This window comes from Drosophila takahashii, chromosome X (genome assembly GCF_030179915.1).
Source record: "Drosophila takahashii strain IR98-3 E-12201 chromosome X, DtakHiC1v2, whole genome shotgun sequence".
Taxonomy (NCBI): Eukaryota; Metazoa; Arthropoda; class Insecta; order Diptera; family Drosophilidae; genus Drosophila; species Drosophila takahashii.
The window spans coordinates 11,176,619-11,192,605 of record NC_091683.1 but is presented as its reverse complement, the minus strand read 5'-3'; the positions used below and the strand labels follow the sequence as shown (position 1 = coordinate 11,192,605).

The 15,987-nt window shown below is 51.3% G+C and overlaps 5 protein-coding genes across 7 annotated transcripts; 2 read left to right on the top strand and 3 right to left on the bottom strand.

Annotated features, from left to right (window-relative positions):
* Positions 1-115: 115 nt before the first annotated feature.
* Klp3A (kinesin-like protein 3A) lies at positions 116-5,562 on the bottom strand. 3 transcript variants are annotated; one of them, XM_070218464.1, is made up of 6 exons: positions 5,195-5,561; positions 4,417-5,115; positions 4,206-4,357; positions 1,384-3,614; positions 402-904; positions 116-341 (listed from the first exon to the last, which is right to left on the bottom strand). In XM_070218464.1, the coding sequence occupies exons 2-6, from the start codon at positions 5,094-5,096 to the stop codon at positions 296-298; spliced, it is 3,612 nt and encodes a 1,203-aa protein (XP_070074565.1). In that variant the 5' UTR covers positions 5,097-5,115; positions 5,195-5,561; the 3' UTR covers positions 116-295. The 3 variants fall into 3 exon arrangements, with proteins under 3 accessions (XP_070074565.1, XP_044251169.1, XP_044251168.1); XM_044395234.2 differs by having other exon boundaries at positions 116-904; positions 4,417-5,133; positions 5,195-5,562; XM_044395233.2 differs by having other exon boundaries at positions 116-904; positions 5,195-5,562.
* A 903-nt stretch (positions 5,563-6,465) lies between these two features.
* Positions 6,466-8,864, top strand: Zw10 (Zeste-white 10). Its single transcript, XM_017139346.3, has 2 exons — positions 6,466-7,922; positions 7,979-8,864. The coding sequence occupies exons 1-2, from the start codon at positions 6,576-6,578 to the stop codon at positions 8,792-8,794; spliced, it is 2,163 nt and encodes a 720-aa protein (XP_016994835.2). The 5' UTR covers positions 6,466-6,575; the 3' UTR covers positions 8,795-8,864.
* Positions 8,865-9,144: 280 nt separating this feature from the next.
* On the bottom strand, positions 9,145-11,093 carry Smyd3 (SET and MYND domain containing, class 3). Its single transcript, XM_017139347.3, has 5 exons — positions 10,756-11,093; positions 10,449-10,690; positions 10,253-10,386; positions 9,620-10,082; positions 9,145-9,554 (listed from the first exon to the last, which is right to left on the bottom strand). The coding sequence occupies exons 1-5, from the start codon at positions 10,920-10,922 to the stop codon at positions 9,184-9,186; spliced, it is 1,377 nt and encodes a 458-aa protein (XP_016994836.2). The 5' UTR covers positions 10,923-11,093; the 3' UTR covers positions 9,145-9,183.
* Positions 11,094-11,711: 618 nt separating this feature from the next.
* On the bottom strand, positions 11,712-12,894 carry eIF3g1 (eukaryotic translation initiation factor 3 subunit g1). Its single transcript, XM_017139313.3, has 2 exons — positions 12,741-12,894; positions 11,712-12,677 (listed from the first exon to the last, which is right to left on the bottom strand). The coding sequence occupies exons 1-2, from the start codon at positions 12,858-12,860 to the stop codon at positions 11,868-11,870; spliced, it is 930 nt and encodes a 309-aa protein (XP_016994802.2). The 5' UTR covers positions 12,861-12,894; the 3' UTR covers positions 11,712-11,867.
* A 102-nt stretch (positions 12,895-12,996) lies between these two features.
* Positions 12,997-15,431, top strand: RpL22 (Ribosomal protein L22). The gene is made up of 3 exons (XM_017139356.3): positions 12,997-13,129; positions 13,307-13,948; positions 14,987-15,431. Exons 1-3 carry the CDS (start codon positions 13,118-13,120, stop codon positions 15,251-15,253), a joined length of 921 nt encoding a protein of 306 aa, XP_016994845.2. The 5' UTR covers positions 12,997-13,117; the 3' UTR covers positions 15,254-15,431.
* The last annotated feature ends 556 nt before the right edge of the window (positions 15,432-15,987 follow it).

The window sequence follows — 15,987 nt, the reverse complement described above, 5'->3', positions numbered from 1 at the left end:
ATGATTATTAGGCCATATAAGGTCCCGTTAAAACTACCTAAATATTTAAAAACTAGGTTAAAGGGGATATATTTCTGGGCTTTGCAAGTTAAAATCAGTTCTCAGATCAGCCGAAAATGAGCTATTGGAACTATATTATAAAAAGTGGATGATTCATACAGTCTTGGATGATAAACGATAACATAAACATATTGAAAGAAGTTCAATCTGGCTCTTGGAAACAAGCTGACTTCGCTGCTCCTCTCTTTCCTTTCCACTTCCACTTCCGTTTCCGTTTCCCGATTTCCTTGAAGCTTCAAAAGAATTTCCTCTTCGGCGTGGCAAAGGCCAATCCCGACATTCTGAAAATTATAAGCAGACATCTGCATTGTGTTCTTAGGGCATCATGTAATCTTGCTAACCTTGCTAACTTGGGTCCATTGAGGTCCTCCAGTCCGTTCAGGTCGCCCAGCGGCGTGGATGGTGCCGCTGGCGGTGGTTCCATCAGCGGTCGCTTCGCCTTGCCGGGCGTTTGCGGCGTGGAGAAGTTCACGGGATTCTCCTTGGTGGCCTGGTGCTCCTCATCGTCGTCGACCTCCTCGCCCTCCGCCGAATCCCCATTGCCATCCGTGCTCGCTGGTTGCTGACCACCACCACCGTCACCCTCGCCGTTTTGCGGCGCCTGCTCCTTGGCGTTCGCGGGATTGAGGCAGTTGCTCTTGCAAACGCAGCCGTCGCAGCAACCGTGGTTGGCCACAAAGCAGCCGCATCGCTTGGTGTTGCATTTGGTCCGGCACTTGCATCCCTTGCCCCGCTTGCCATCCTCCGTGGCGGCTGTGGAGTTCAGGGACTGGATGGAAGCATTGCCGGTAGTGGTCACATTCTCGGCTAAAGTCGCATTGCGGCTGGAGTTCGCCTGAAGTTTCTGTGGAAAGCATTAGTGCGGGATTATCAATGACAGAAAATCAGGGTTCGTAAATATCCCTCAAAAACAAGCCGACTATGATAAAAATAAATAAATATCAATCACGATACAAACAAATACATATCGCTCACTGATCGAAAAATATTCATCATAAGTGAGGAAAATAAAATGATGAAAAAGTGAGGAAAAAAATATTCCTCACGAGTGATGAAATAAAGTATTTAATCGGTGGTAGACTTAACAGAAGATACAAAAGATATAACCTATATGAATTGCATTAAAGTCTAGATAATAGAAAAAAGTACTTTAATCAAATTTGGTGTTAGTAGCATTATTTTGGTTAATATTTTCCTCATTTTTTCCTCACAAAGTGTCAAAAATGAGGAAAATGTTTTGGGGAGAAAGCAGTATAGAGCTATAAGTATAAAGATATTTTACGAACCCTGCAGAAGATATATAAAACCAAGCCAGCAACTCACCTTGGCCTTCGATGTTTCCGGCAACCAGTCGGGATCGTCGCTGAGATCGCTCAGTTCGATGGTCTCGTTGACCTCCACCAGCTGGCAACTTTCATCGAGATTCTGTGGCTCGGCCTTCACAGCCTTGATCTTCGACTTCGTGCGGGCCTTCAGTGCGTCCAGCTCCTGCTGCAGTGCCTCGCGGCTGCTGAGGATCTCCTCGAGCACCTGCTGGCGCTGCTTCTCCTGCTCCGCCGGCGGTTGAATCTCAGCCGATCTCTGGTTGGCTGTCCGTATCAAAACGGCCACCTTCTCCTCGTAGGCTCGTTGCAAGGCGAGCATTTGCTCCTGATGCTCGGTCTCCACCGAACGAAGGCGCCTGCTGGCCGCCTCGCCCTGCTGCTGGGCCTCCAGGAGCTGCGTGCGCTGCTCATCCAACGCCGTGCGCTGTTCATTCAGGCTGGCCGCCTGCTGGCGTCGCTGCTGCACCAGAGTCTTGAGCAGCTGCTTGCTAACAGCGCGCGATTCGCCAATGCTCTGGACACCCTCGGCCAGGGAGCGAATCCGAGTGTCCAGGTCGGTGGGGCAGATCTTCTGCTGCAGGTCGGCGATCTGGGCATTGCGCATCTCCAGCTCCTCCTCGAGATTGGCCAGCAGGCGAGCCTGCTCCTTGGCCTCGGCCGGATCGTTGGTCTTCTCCTGCTGCAGCAGGTGATAGTGATTGTTGATCACCGCCCGGTCCTCCATGAGCTGCTCCAAACTGTGCTCCGCATCGATGAGCGAGAGTATGATCTCCAGTTCACGGTCCACCCAGCTATCGGACTTCGAGTGCGAGTTAGAGGAGGAGCCATGATCCTTGGCGTACTTCTGGCGCTGCGCCTGCGCCGAGGCCTGCCGCTCGAGGGCATCCTTCAGCCGCTTGTTGGCCGCCAAGGCCTCCTCGCACTTGCGCTTCAGCACCTGCCTTTGCTTGGAGTGCAACGTCTGCTGGCGGACAATCTCCGACTGCATCTTGCGGTCCTTGCTCTTCAGCTGGGTGAGCTCCTTTTCGCGCACCATCTTCCACTGGCGGAACTTCTCCGACTCGCCGCGCATGGCGCGTATGAGCTTCACCTTGGACTCCTTCATGGCCCGGATCTCGCCGCTCAGATTCTGGATCTTCTCGCGCTCCTTCTCGCGCATCTTCAGCATGTTGGCCTGGGTGACCAGCTTGCGGCGCAGCTCGGAGATCTCCTGCTCGAGCAGCTGCAGCCGCTTGCGTCGCTCCTCGGCTATCTTGGCCGAGGTGTCCTTGTTTTTAATGTTGCGCAGCTGGTCCATGAGGTCGCGTCGCTCAGCCTCCAGGCCATCGATCTTCTGGTTGCACGCCCGCAGCTTGGCGTCCTCGTCCTCGGACTCCAGCTTGCTGAAGTTGCGAATGATGCGCTCGTGCAGCTCCTGCTTGAGGTCCAGCTGGCGATTGATGTTGCGCAGCTCGCCGGCGAAGTTCAGCTGCTTGTTGGTAAACTCCTCGGAGTGGGCTTCATCGCCGCCGCTCGACGAACAGCTACCTGAGTCGCCGTCCCTCTCGGATTGGGAGCGACTGCTGAGCTGCTGGCGGGTCTCCTGGCCCTGCGACTCCAGCTCCTCCTGCGTGCGCTGCAGCTCATCGTCCACCAGGTCCACCAGCTGTGAGATTTCGCGCAGTTCAGCGTCTCCTTCCTTCAGATTCAGTTGCTTCTTCAGCTGCACCACATGCACGCGCAGTTTGTCGTGAGCCTGCTCGGCAATGTGCGCGCGCATCTCCTTCTCGGTGAGATCGACCAGGGAGTGATGCAGCTCCTGCTGCAGCTTCCTGTTCCTGTCCAGCAGGCTGCGCACTTGCTCCTTGAGCCGCTGATTCTCGGCCGCATTGGCCATGGACCCGGCCAGCGACTCCTCGCCGGAAAGAGAGCCCAAGCCAGCAGCTCCAACGGCGCTGGTGATGGAGCTGCTCATCTTGCCGCCCGCCAGGAGTTCCACACGCAGCTTCTGGATAATGTCCTTCAGCATGTTGACCTCCGCCGCATGCGGATCGAGATTGACCACCGGCTTGTTCTTGATCTGCAGGGCGCGATCCGCGTAGCGCAGAGTGCTCAGCGTCTCGGCCACATTGTAGTCGGCCGGGCTGACGCAGGCGATCATCAGGGTGATGGAGTTGCCGCCCAGGGAGTCCTGCAGCAGGCGCGTCAGCTTGGACTGCCGGTAGGGTATGTAGCCGGCGGCCTGGCCAGCTGGAATCGAGATATCATTAGATTTTCAACTAAATATTAATGGTAATAACCAGGGTTCGGAAAATAACACACTCTGTAAAAAAATTGTGTTATTAACATGTTAAATGTCAAAGTGTTAAGTTCAAAAAAAGTTTTTGACAAGTGTGTAAAAAATTGTAGCTGACATATGTTAAAAACATAAATAACACACACAGTTTATTTGTGTTATTTACACGACGTGTTATTAACACGACGTGTTATTAACACGACGTGTTATTAACACGACGTGTTTTTTACACAACATGTTTTTAACATTAAAACGTCAGAAATGAATGCTTTGAAACGGTTAAAAATAACAATCAAGATATCAAGATATCTAGAAAATGTAATTTTCATTTGTGTTAGAAACACAGTGTGCAAAAAACACGTCGTGTTAATAACACATTGTGTAAAAAACACAAGTGAGCTGTGTGTGTGTTAACAATTATTTTTCACATTTTAACACTTTTGTTTTTGACACACATGTCAAAAAACTTTGCTCACACTGTAAAATACAATTTAACATGTTTTTAACATGTGTGTTAAATTCCGAGCCCTGGTAATAACACTCACATCCCAAGGCATTGATCACATTGCCCAGGGCCAGCAGGCCCTTGTTGATGTTCACGCCCTCCTTGAAGCGATCCCCGCTGGCCAGGGTCTTGGAGCAGCGTTCCGAGCCAGCCAGATCCACCAGATTGAAGCGGGATGTGGTGACGGATTGCCTGCCGGAGATAGAGAGTGACTAGGGATCCCTAGGGATGACTAACCAACCCCCTCATACTTGCCGTCCAGCTTGGTGGCCACCAGGGTGAGCGTGAAGATGGCATGCGATCTCGAGGAGGTCTCGTTCATGGCCGTGGCGGCCACAGCTCGTCCGGCGGAGCCGCGCATCAGGTGATCGGTGACCTCCTGGGCGGATTTAACCTCCAGTTCGGTGAGACCCGGCATGACAACCCGGTTCTTCACCTCCCTAATGTCCACGGTGGCCTTCTCGCGCTTCTGGCTGGAGAAAAGGTCAAAGAACTGCTCCTGGTAGAGCTCCACGAAGGAGCAGGTGACCGCAAAGCGGAATTCCTCGCGCATATCCTCGATGGCCAGGAATATATCATGAACGGCACGTGGAATGACACCGGCATGATCGTCCAGCACACCATTGAAGGCCGTGCCCATGGTGTAGGTCTTGCCGGAGCCCGTTTGTCCATACGCGAGGATGGTGACATTGTAGCCGTGCAGCAGCTTCTGCACCTTGCCCTGCACACAGCTCTCGAAGATGTCCTTCTGGGTGTCCCCGATGTCGAAGACATTGTTGTACGTGTACGCCTCCGTCCGGTTGACCGTCACCTGGGGAGCTCCGTCCGCCGAACGCTCCACGGCGATCCGGCAGCCGCGGTCCAACTCCGACTGCACCAGGGGGCGCACGCGCAGGGCCACGGCCACGGAACTGGGATCCTCGCCGGACATCTGCGAGGGGGGGATTAATCTGCCAAATAGGGATAACCTATAATATGCTGATATCCAACCACTGACCATCTTTGGCGCCATTTCCACCGGGAACTCACCGTTTTTTTTCAGCCAAGGAACACAGGGAAGAACTAGGAACTAGCAACTAGGCACCGCGGTGGCCCCGGACAACAGGCAATTTTGGTTTTATCTAGAGCTATCTAGAGCGGTTACGTTACTTTCGGCAATTTTTGGGGCCCAGCAATTTAAGCTAAAGGAATGCGACGCCAGCAAACGAATACATTGTTGCTGCCAGTATTTTCAAAAATGGCGGAGTTATCGATTGGTCCGTCCGCCCTTCGATAGGTCGATTGGCCAGCGGGTGTGTCGTTGTGGCTAGTTTATGGCTACTTATTTTAGGTAAAATTTAATGGAATTAAAATAAAACGTTGTAATTTGTCTGTTCCAACCTCGAACACAACTGAAGCTCGAATTTGAACAGGAAAAACAACAGTAGTGCTGTTACAAAGAATAATAACCCAAACAAAAAAAGTATTTTGGTCAAAATGGAAATAATGATCTAAATATGGAATGTCATACCTCGTTGAACTCGTTATTAAATTCCCAATCGATTGGCATTTCAGCCTGAAAATTTTTAATTTTTGCCATTTTTCCCAAAAAGTTATGATGGTACCCCTTAAAAAAAAAAGCGAAAATTGGGCCAAAAACTAATTTTCCCAAATCAGTCGCAAAGTGCATTGATATTAATTATAAGGTTGTAAGCTGCACAAAACAGTGCTCCTTTTTGATATGGGACCATTTTTGTCCAAGTTACAGCAAAAAATCTACAATAAAAATCAAATTTTTACCAAAAATCATGATCCTGATTTTTCACCCCAAAAAAATTAGTATTTAATATTGGTATTTTGTTTATAAAAATGGAAATAATGATCCAAATATGGAATGTCATACCTCGTTGAACTCGTTATTAAATTCCCAATCGATTGGCATTTAAACCTGGAAATTTGTAATTTTTGCCATTTGTCGCAAAAAATTATGATGGTACCCCTTATAAAAAAAGAGAAAATTTGGTCAAAAGTGAATTTTCCCAAATCAGTCGCAAAGTGCACTGATATTAATATTTAGGTTGTAAGCTGCACAAAACAGTGCGCCTTTTTGATTTGGCACCATTTTTCTCCAAGTTACAGCAAAAAATCTATAATAAAAAATCTAATTTTTACCAAAAATATTATATTTTATTTATTAAAGCTTAAAAGTGAAAATTAAATATTTTATGGTTCAAAAAAGGTCAGAATCCCACTCTGGTTCCCAATCTAGCCTTTTCCCGCTAGATTTAACGCTAACCGCACAGCGCTAAAGAGTTATCGGCTTTTTGAACGCTATTCGCCGATAGAGTCGCCACCGAACAAGTTGTGGAATTTACCCTGTCTTTCGCGATAATTTGCCTAGAGGAGGAAGGAACCAGGACGAGATCAGGAAATGGAGGAAGCGGTGCCGCGTTCCAAGCTGCTGGCGGAGGTGTTCCAGGGCAATGGGAACGGATGCGCCAGCGTGGACGCCACCCAATCGGCCATTTTGAAAGTGCTGACGCGGGTGAATCGCTTCCAGGAGCGCGTCCAGAAGCACATAGATGACAACTACACGGAGTTCATGCCCAACCACACCTCGCCGGACCTCTTCCTCGAGGAGTCCGCTTCGCTGAGCCGGGAGATCCACGATCTCCTCGAGACAGTGGGCTCCGAGGGACTGGGCGCCCTGGAGGAGGCGAATGCCAAGTTGGCGCGGAGTGGAAGGCAGCTGCGCGAGATCCTCCTGGGCCTGGCGGTCAGCGAGCATGTGCTCAAGATCGACGAGCTGTTCCAGTGCGTGGAGGAGGAGAAGGCCACCAAGGATTACCTGGCCATCCTGGATCTGGTCAGCCGTTTGAGGGCCTTCGTCTATGGCGAGGATGCTGATCCGCCGGTGGCCTCGGTCGAGGTGCGACGCGTCTTCCAGGCGCTCGACTGCTACGAGACCATCAAGGTGAAGTACCACGTCCAGGCGTATCTGCTGCAGCAGACGCTCCAGGAGCGCTTCGATCGTTTGGTGCAGCTGCAGAGCAAGTCCTTCCCCACCTCGCGCTGCGTCACGCTGCAGGTGAGCCGGGATCAGGCCCAGCTGCAGGACATCGTGCAGGCCCTCTTCCAGGAGCCCTACAATCCGGCCGCGCTCTGCGAATTCCTGCTGGACAACTGCATCGAGCCGCTCATCCTGCGGCCCGTGATGGCCGAGTATAGCGAAGAAGATGCCGACTCTGGGTCCCACGTTCGTCTCTCCCTCTCCTATGCCACCGGCAAGCCCAGCTCCGAGCAGCTGCGTCCGAACTACAAGCAGGTGCTGGAGAACTTCCGGCTGCTGCTGCAAACGCTGGCCGGGATCAACAGCAGCGTGTCGTCCAGCGGACAGCATGTGTTCAGCATCATCGGGGATCATGTGAAGGACAAGATGCTGCAGCTGCTGGTGGACGAGTGCCTCATACCGGCTGTGCCCGAGACCATGGAGGAGTACCAGTCCGCGACGCTGTGTGAGGATGTCACCCAGTTCGAGCAGCTGCTGGCCGACTGCTTCCTCATCAATCCCGAGCACGATCGAGCACTGGGGCGATTTGTCGAGCAGTACGACACCTACTACCGCAATCGACTGTTTCGGCGAGTCCTGGAGACGGCGCGCGAGATCATCCAGCGGGATCTGCAGGACATGGTGCTGGTGGCGGCCAACAACGGGCCTACCGAGGTGGCCAGCGATCCCTTCCTCTTCCCGCGCTGCATGATCTCGAAGAGTGCGCAGGTAATCAAGTAACTAATTAATATTGATTAGATTACTTATAATATATTTCCCGGCAGGACTACGTCAAGCTGATGGACCGCATCCTGCGGCAGCCCACGGAAAAGGCGGGCGAGAGCGAGGCGGATCCCCTGACCGGCGTCATCTCCATCATGCTGCACACCTACATCGATGAGGTGCCCAAGGTGCACCGCAAGCTGCTGGACAGCATTCCCCAGCAGGCGGTGCTGTTCCACAACAACTGCCTGTATTTGACCCACTGGGTGGCCCAGCATGCCAGCAAGGAGATCGAGAATTTGGCGGCTTTAGCCAAGACGCTGCAGGCCACAGGGCAGCAGCATTTCCGCGTGCAGGTCAGCTACCAATCCTCCATTCTCATGGAGATCATGCAGGGCTTCGAGTTCGAGAGTCCGCACACCCTGGGCTCCGCTCCTCTGAAACTGGTGCGCCAGTGCCTTCGTCAACTGGAACTGCTCAAGAACGTGTGGGCCAATGTGCTGCCGGAAACAGTGTACAATGCCACCTTCTGCGAACTGATCAACACCTTTGTCGCCGAGCTCATCCGTCGCGTTTTCACGCTGCGCGACATTTCCGCCACAATGGCCTGCGAGCTGAGCGACCTCATCGACGTGGTGCTGCAGCGGGCGCCCGCCCTCTTCGGCGAGCCAAACGAAGTGGTGCAAGTGCCCAGCTGGCTGAAGCTGCAGCAGCTGAAGGCCATGATGAACGCCTCGCTCAAGGAGATCACGGAGCTGTGGTGCGACGGCGCCGGGCCGCTGACCGCCAGCTACAACGCCGACGAGATCAGGCACCTCATCCGGGCGCTCTTCCAGGACACGGATCGTCGGGCCAAGGCCATCACGCAGATTGCATAGGAATGGAGTTACTGAAATATATTTTGATAATATCGAGTTGTAAATAATTATATATCACGTCTTAAATTGATTTACCAGTTGCGATTACTTATTCTAAGGCTCAGATACACATTCAATTTTTAACGTCAATTTATTGTAGCATTTTTTCTTTAATGTGACTTCAAACGAGCGCGAGAAAGAATCAAATATTTTTGACTGTTCTACCAATAACACCAATGATAAAGGCGCGATATCATATTAATCCTGACTCGTTTGCACTTATTTAAACTCACAGAAATGAAAAATTGTCACAATAAATTGGGGCTTAAAATTAAATGTGTCATCTGAGCCTAACCAATCCAAACACACACTCTCTATCTTAAGCTTTATTTAAAGTAATAATAACAATGCTAGTGCGCCTCGTGTCTGGCCTGAAGAATAAGAACGTACAGCTGCTCGGTGAGCAGTCGGTGATCTCGGCCATGGGTGACGGTCAGGATGCGCTGGGCCTCCTCCAAATGGTGCAGGGCCTCCTTGGCGTGGTTCTCGTACAGCTGGATCTTGCCGAGCTTCATGTGCAGCAGGCCGAGCAGCGGATTCCAGGGGCCGTGGTATTTCCGGAAGCCCGGCAACAGGCGTTGTCCATAGTCCAAAGCATCGGCCCACTTGCCCACTTCGATGGCGGCTTCAAAGGCCGAGTCCAAAGTCTTTACATACCAAACGTTCAAAGGATGAAAGACGCCGGTCTGCTTATCCAGGCACACCTTACAAACATCCAGATCTGGGGAATACGGAGTAAATGGAGTGAGAAAAGATATCAAAGAAGGTTTAACCCATCCAACTCACAGGCCACGTCCTTCATGTGCTCCAGATTGTGCCGCGTGAGGGTCATCGCCTCGTTGAACGCGTTCCTCAGCTTGGGACTGATCCCGGCATCGCAACGCGGGCAATTCGTTCGCTCCACACTGATCCCGGCGCCACAATTGCGATTGGGACACAGGGCGGCCAGCATCTCCTTGGACTCCTTGGCGTCCGTGCACTTGCTGCAGACGCAGAGGAAATAGTAGTGCTCCTTGAGGTCCAGACGCCGCTGCTCCGGCGTATTCAGCAGATCGATGTAGCTGATGAAGACCTTGGACCAGTCCAAACACTCCATATCCTCGATCGCGTGCACGTGCAGCTCGTTGCCCTCGAAGGTGGCCACCGCATTCGGCTGGCAGCTGTGGTCCGTGATCGAGACGCCCAGGTAAATGGCCGTGGCAATCGAGTTCATCTCGGCGTCTAGGATATTGAAGCCATTGGTGATGAGCTGCAAGGGCGGAGATCGGAAAATAGATGATCAATTCGTTGGCAGGGCGCCTAATTCTAATTTGGGGCGGCGACCAGGAGCGGCTGCCGGGGGCTAAGATCACTATACCTTTCCCCCTATTCACCTGGATCCGCTCCTGACCGCTCGCACAGGTGCCTCTGGCCACTTACACGACCGTAAATGCTCATCAGTTCCGTCTTGTTCGGCACCGTGCTGGGACTCTCGGCCATCATGTCGCTGAGCACGGCGTGCAGCGAGTCCAGGTGCTCCAGTCGCCTGGGATCGTTCTTGATTTCGGCATAGTCTGTTGAGGATTACCAAGGAGATTAGCAGGGATTGCAAAGGATACTAGCTTGGCTCACCCACGGGACATGAGGTCGCGGAACTTGCGGGAGCCGTGCTCGGCGTAGTAGCCCCGGATGAGATCGCCGCCGTGCTCCAGGCGCAGGATCAGGCGGCAGAGCATCCTGGCCGCATCCGGAACGATCCGCGGATGCACTTTCTTCAGGAAGGGGCACTCGTGCTTGTGCTGGGCCCACGCCTGCATCTGGCAGGAGCGATGGCAGTAGGACACGTACCGGCAGTTGGAGCACTTGAGCACCTTGGTTCTGTAGGGGGATTATAGGGATTATGGGGATTACGAGGATTACAAAGATTGGGAGGATATACTCACGCCTCCAGGCAATTGTCGCAGCGCTCCAGGCGATACTGCGACTTCAGGACAAAGGCAAAGGGCTTCTCCGTGAGGATCCGCTGACCCCTTTTGATTTGCGGAGCCGCATTCTTTCCGCTTCTCGATTTCGCTGAGATGGCGGATTTGGATGCGGAGGAACTGGCCATTGCTTCGCCTGGGGGCCCGTCTCACTGACGACTGAAAATGAGCGCACACCTGAAGATCAAAAATATTGTTTCGAATGCTTTTTGAATATTTTGCGGCATCTGATCTCTATTTTTAGCCCACTAAAAACAAACACAATTTACGCAAATCGACTGGCAAACACAGGCAACAAAAACAACAAGGAAACAGTTTTGTTTTTCGTATGCATAGTGGCGTTGCCAGATCGGCGGAGGAGGTCATGCTCCCTACAGTGGGCACTGACAGTGGGAAAAGTGGGTAAAATTACTGATTACTAAATTTAAAATATTAAGTTGAAATGCTAGAAACTGTTGAGTTATTTATAACCAACTAAAAGTGACCTCGAGTTCGATAAAGTGCTCAATAGTAAACAGATCGATTAAATCATTAATAATTAAGCAATATAAATATTAATATTTACTAAGAAGTATTTTTTTTTATTTATAACTGAATAATTTTATCATTAGTGGTTCATTGTTTTTAAAGATCCCTGCTTTTAAGTACCATTTAATAAATACATACAAAATTATGAGTTGCACATTATAACTTTTAAATGAGCCTAAGATATTAAGTAATATAAATATTAATATTATATTTATTAATTTTTAGAGGCCCCTGCTATTGAGTACCATTTAATAAATAAACACAAAATTATGAGTTCCACATTATAACTTTTAAAATGAGGGAGACAGCTAGATTGTCTGAAGCTCAAAAAGGAAAGCCAGAATTTAAATTTCCCAATAGTTCATCTACCGATATGAAAATCCATTAGATAAGCTCGTTTTCGGTGCCCCCGTAAGGGCAGTTTTCTCTTTTTATTTGTAGCAAACTTATATAGCATAGGGACAAATTGTGTGATCGATCCGTACGAACTCGTGTGAGCAGTAAACGCGGGTATATTTGTATTTAGAGCGGGACTGGAACGGGAACTAATTGTTCTGCGGCTTGGACCACTCGACACTGAGGATGAGATGGTCGTAGCCGTGTCCGTTGAGGATCTCGATGGCGGCGGCGGCATCCTTGCGCTGCTTGAAGTGCACATAGGCGAATCCCTTGCAGAGGCCGGTGTTCTTGTCGCGGGCCAGGTACATCTTGCTCTGCGGCCCGATCTTCTTCACCAGCTCCTCGAGATCCGCCTCGGTCATGGACTCCGACAGATTGGATATCCTGATGGCGGCCGTATCATCGCGTCCCCGCATTCCCAGTCCGCCCTTTTGGCTGTCCTTGAGGAAGGGAGGCACATACTTCCCAGACTTGGGGGCATCCACGGCAGCCGCTGCGGCGGCCGAGGCCTTCTTCTCCATCAGATTGGTGTCCATGGCGGTGCCCTTGTAGGGACAATTGACCGACCAATGCTCGCCGTTGCAAATGCGGCACTTGGCAATGTTCTTGGTGGGATCCAGCAGCGGATCGTTGGCCTTCTCGTCCTCCTTGGAGTTGAGGAACTGCATGATGATCTCCTCGGAGACCATGGTGGTCTGCGAATTGGGACCCGGCTTGTCGTTCTTCGACTCGCCGAACTTCGTCCAGGTGCGCCGCTTGGCCACCGTCTTGGGCACCACCTGCTTGGAGATCTTGTACGTGCGCACCACCTTCGTCTTCTTGTCGTCCTTGTTGTACTTGTACTCGGTCACGTACTTGTGCCCGTTCTCCACCGTCTCGGTCGTCGGCGGCAGGCCGCCGTAGTCCAGCTCCACCTCATCCGCCCAGGAGGATTTGATCGTCTCGACGCCCGGCATCTGAAAAGTTTTGAATCTAATATTAATCGGGCTTCACAGGGGCGCGACTTGCGGGGCACTCACTTTGTTTTGCACTGCGATTTGTCTGCGAAATGGTAAATGCAAATTTCGCCACGAGTTAAGCGGATTGGAATCAGCAACACGAAAAGGCAGGGCTACCCTACTGCAGGGCTGGAGAAACATCGATACATCGAAGTTTTACCATTTTTTAGAAATATCGATATAGCGAGGACACCCACCGAACACAGGGTTGCTTATCCAGGTTATATTTCGGTAAAGGTGTCGCGGCTAAGCTAGCGAGGACACCCACCGTACACAGGTCTGCTCATCTTATATTTCGGTAAAGTCGCTCTGCTCGCCTCTGGCCACTCTTCCCTTCTCTTCTTCTTGACACCGTTTCCGCTTTCTGTTCTTTTTCCTCGTGGTTTTCGACTGACAAGATGGCTCCAACCGTAAGTTCCCGAGAAATGCGAAATTGCTGCTGCCCTGGTGCTCTAAAATGGTGCTCCCGGGTGCCCCGAGTTGTGCAACACCGTGTTCCGCTAATGGGCGCTGGCCATTCCCCCGAAATGAGTGTGTGATATATAGTTTTTCTTATTTTTTTTCGGTGCGCTCCTAATCTCCGCCAGGCCAAGACCAACAAGGGTGATACCAAGGCCGCCGCTGCCAAGCCGGCCGAGAAGAAGGCTGCTCCCGCCGCCGCCGCCGCCAAGGGCAAGGTGGAGAAGCCCAAGGCAGAGGCCGCCAAGCCCGCCGCTGCCGCCGCCGCCAAGAACGTGAAGAAGGCGCCCGAGGTGGCCAAGGCTGCCGCCGCCGCTGCTGCCAAGCCAGCGGCTGCTAAGCCCGCCGGTGCCGCCAAGCCCGCAGCTGCCAAGGATGCCGCCAAGAAGGCTCCCGCCGCCGCTGCCGCTGCTGCTGCGCCCAAGAAGGACGCCAAGGCTGCTCCTGCGGCCGCTGGCAAGGCTGCGCCCGCCAAGAAGGCCGCCTCCACCCCGGCTGCTGCTCCTCCGGCCAAGAAGGCTGCTCCAGCCAAGGCTGCTGCTCCAGTAGCTGCTGCTGCTGCCGCTGTTGCAGCTCCCGCTGCCGCTGCTCCCGCTGCTGCCAAGGCGGCGCCGAAGCCCAAGGCCAAGACTGCCGCCCCAGCGCCCAGCAAGGTGGTCAAGAAGAACGTGCTGCGCGGCAAGGGACAGAAGAAGAAGAAGGTCTCGCTGCGCTTCACCATCGACTGCACCAACATTGCCGAGGACAGCATCATGGATGTGGCCGACTTCGTAAGTAGAGCGCCATTTGCGGTCTTTGCTTTCAAGGGATTCCCTTTGGGTATCGAAATCTAGTAGCTAAGATCACTAGAAACCTATATTTATAACCTAAAAGTACCTGGAAAGCATTGATCTGTATGCAAAACCCGCCATTCAGTATCAGTTTGTACCGCACCAAGCTTTCCATTGCCCGCCAATTTAACCAGGGGCTCTGGATAAAAAGTTGTGGTTACAGTGAAGCCTCTCCATTTGGCGATAAACTGCCAGCGGACTTGACCCGTGCCGCCGGCGGTTAACAACTCCTGGAACAGCACTAACAGTAGGTTATAGTTATATGTCCGATTTCGAATCCTTCGCTGCCTTTTTCGGCACTCGCGTGTTCCTCCGCAGCGCCTCCCAATTGCGCTAGTTTGTCAAGGGGCTCTGGGCACTGCACAACGGGGTAGCCACTGACCGCCAGTGACCTGGCACTGGCCAGTGGTGCAACCGTCTGTGAACAGCGCCAAGCCGTGCTATGTGTACCGCCACGTGGTGGGCCCTGGGTTGAGTGCGTCCACAGCCGTGGCGCCTCAGGCCAAAATTCATAGTGCGCCCTGCTGAACGGTGTCCGCTGCTTCGTGGCACTGCAGGTTTTCTTTACTAGCTAGGTGATTCTATCTATCTATCTCTATATGTTTGATATCTTGAGAAACCCGCTAGTGGGCAAACCGAATGCGCTGAACGCGCTTCTTAGCAGGGCGCTGAATCGATTGAGGCAACGCCAAAGGATCAGGTAACTACCATCTTAATCTCATTAATCACACACTTTACAGGCCACGCCGATTTGCCGTCAGAGAGTGAGCTTCATGCGTCGTCGCTCTGATGGCAGTGTACTCAGTGGCACATTGAAAAATTGGTCACTCTTCTTTATTTGGGCCTTCTGTTCTACCCACTCGACTCTTGGCCTTAACAAAGACAGAGACATTAAGCTCCGGAAGGAGAGGCTGCCTTCTAAAGACCCGCAGATCTCCAGCAGAACTAACCCGAGAACATCCCATTCCTCTTCCGCAGGAGAAGTACATCAAGGCCCGCCTCAAGGTCAACGGCAAGGTGAACAACCTGGGCAACAACGTCACCTTCGAGCGCTCCAAGCTGAAGCTCCATGTCAGCTCCGACGTGCACTTCTCCAAGGCCTACCTCAAGTACTTGACCAAGAAGTACCTGAAGAAGAACAGCCTGCGCGACTGGATCCGTGTGGTGGCCAACGAGAAGGACTCGTACGAGCTGCGCTACTTCAGGATCAGCTCCAACGACGACGAGGACGACGATGCCGAGTAAGGATGCAGCCGATCCAGATCCACACAGCAGAAACAACACTAGGTTTACATTCGTTTTTATTATACATCTCACGCCCTCGCAGGGGGCGTGTTTTTATAAGCTAACAACAAGGTGTGAACTCATGGAAAAAATCCCTTCGGGATCGCCGCAATAAAGCATTTGTGTGTGCATCTCGAGATTATCGTAGTTTTTATTGTTTAGCTGAAATCTAAATCATAGATTGACAGCTTAAAAATCGATTGGGGGATCAAACCTCTAAGATTTTAAATCTCTAGATATATAAAGCGATTAAAAAAGCTTTTTCTAATGATCGCTGCTAAGGTGAATGTTTTTTTTAAGATATTCGCTAGTCGTGGTTGTGCTTTTTATACTCGCTAAAAAAGCTTAATGATCAAATAGTTCCATCTCGCTTTATTTCGCGATGGTTTTCGTTTTTTTTTTGTTGCCTAATGTGGTGAAAGTATTTACTGCCCTGTAAGGCATATCATATCATAATGATATGATATATAATGGCATGTCTAAAGTGTAGTTCGTTATGATAGATATCTTACCTTTTAATATTTGTGGCAGAGGATCTTTTTCGAAAGAGAACTCATGATATTATGATATATGATGGCATGTCTAAAGTGTAGTTAGTTATAATAGATATTTTACCTTTTTGTATTTTTTTTTTTAATTTTTTAATCAATGGGGAAGTGCACTTAATGCATCAAGTCTTAAAACCAAAGTCGATC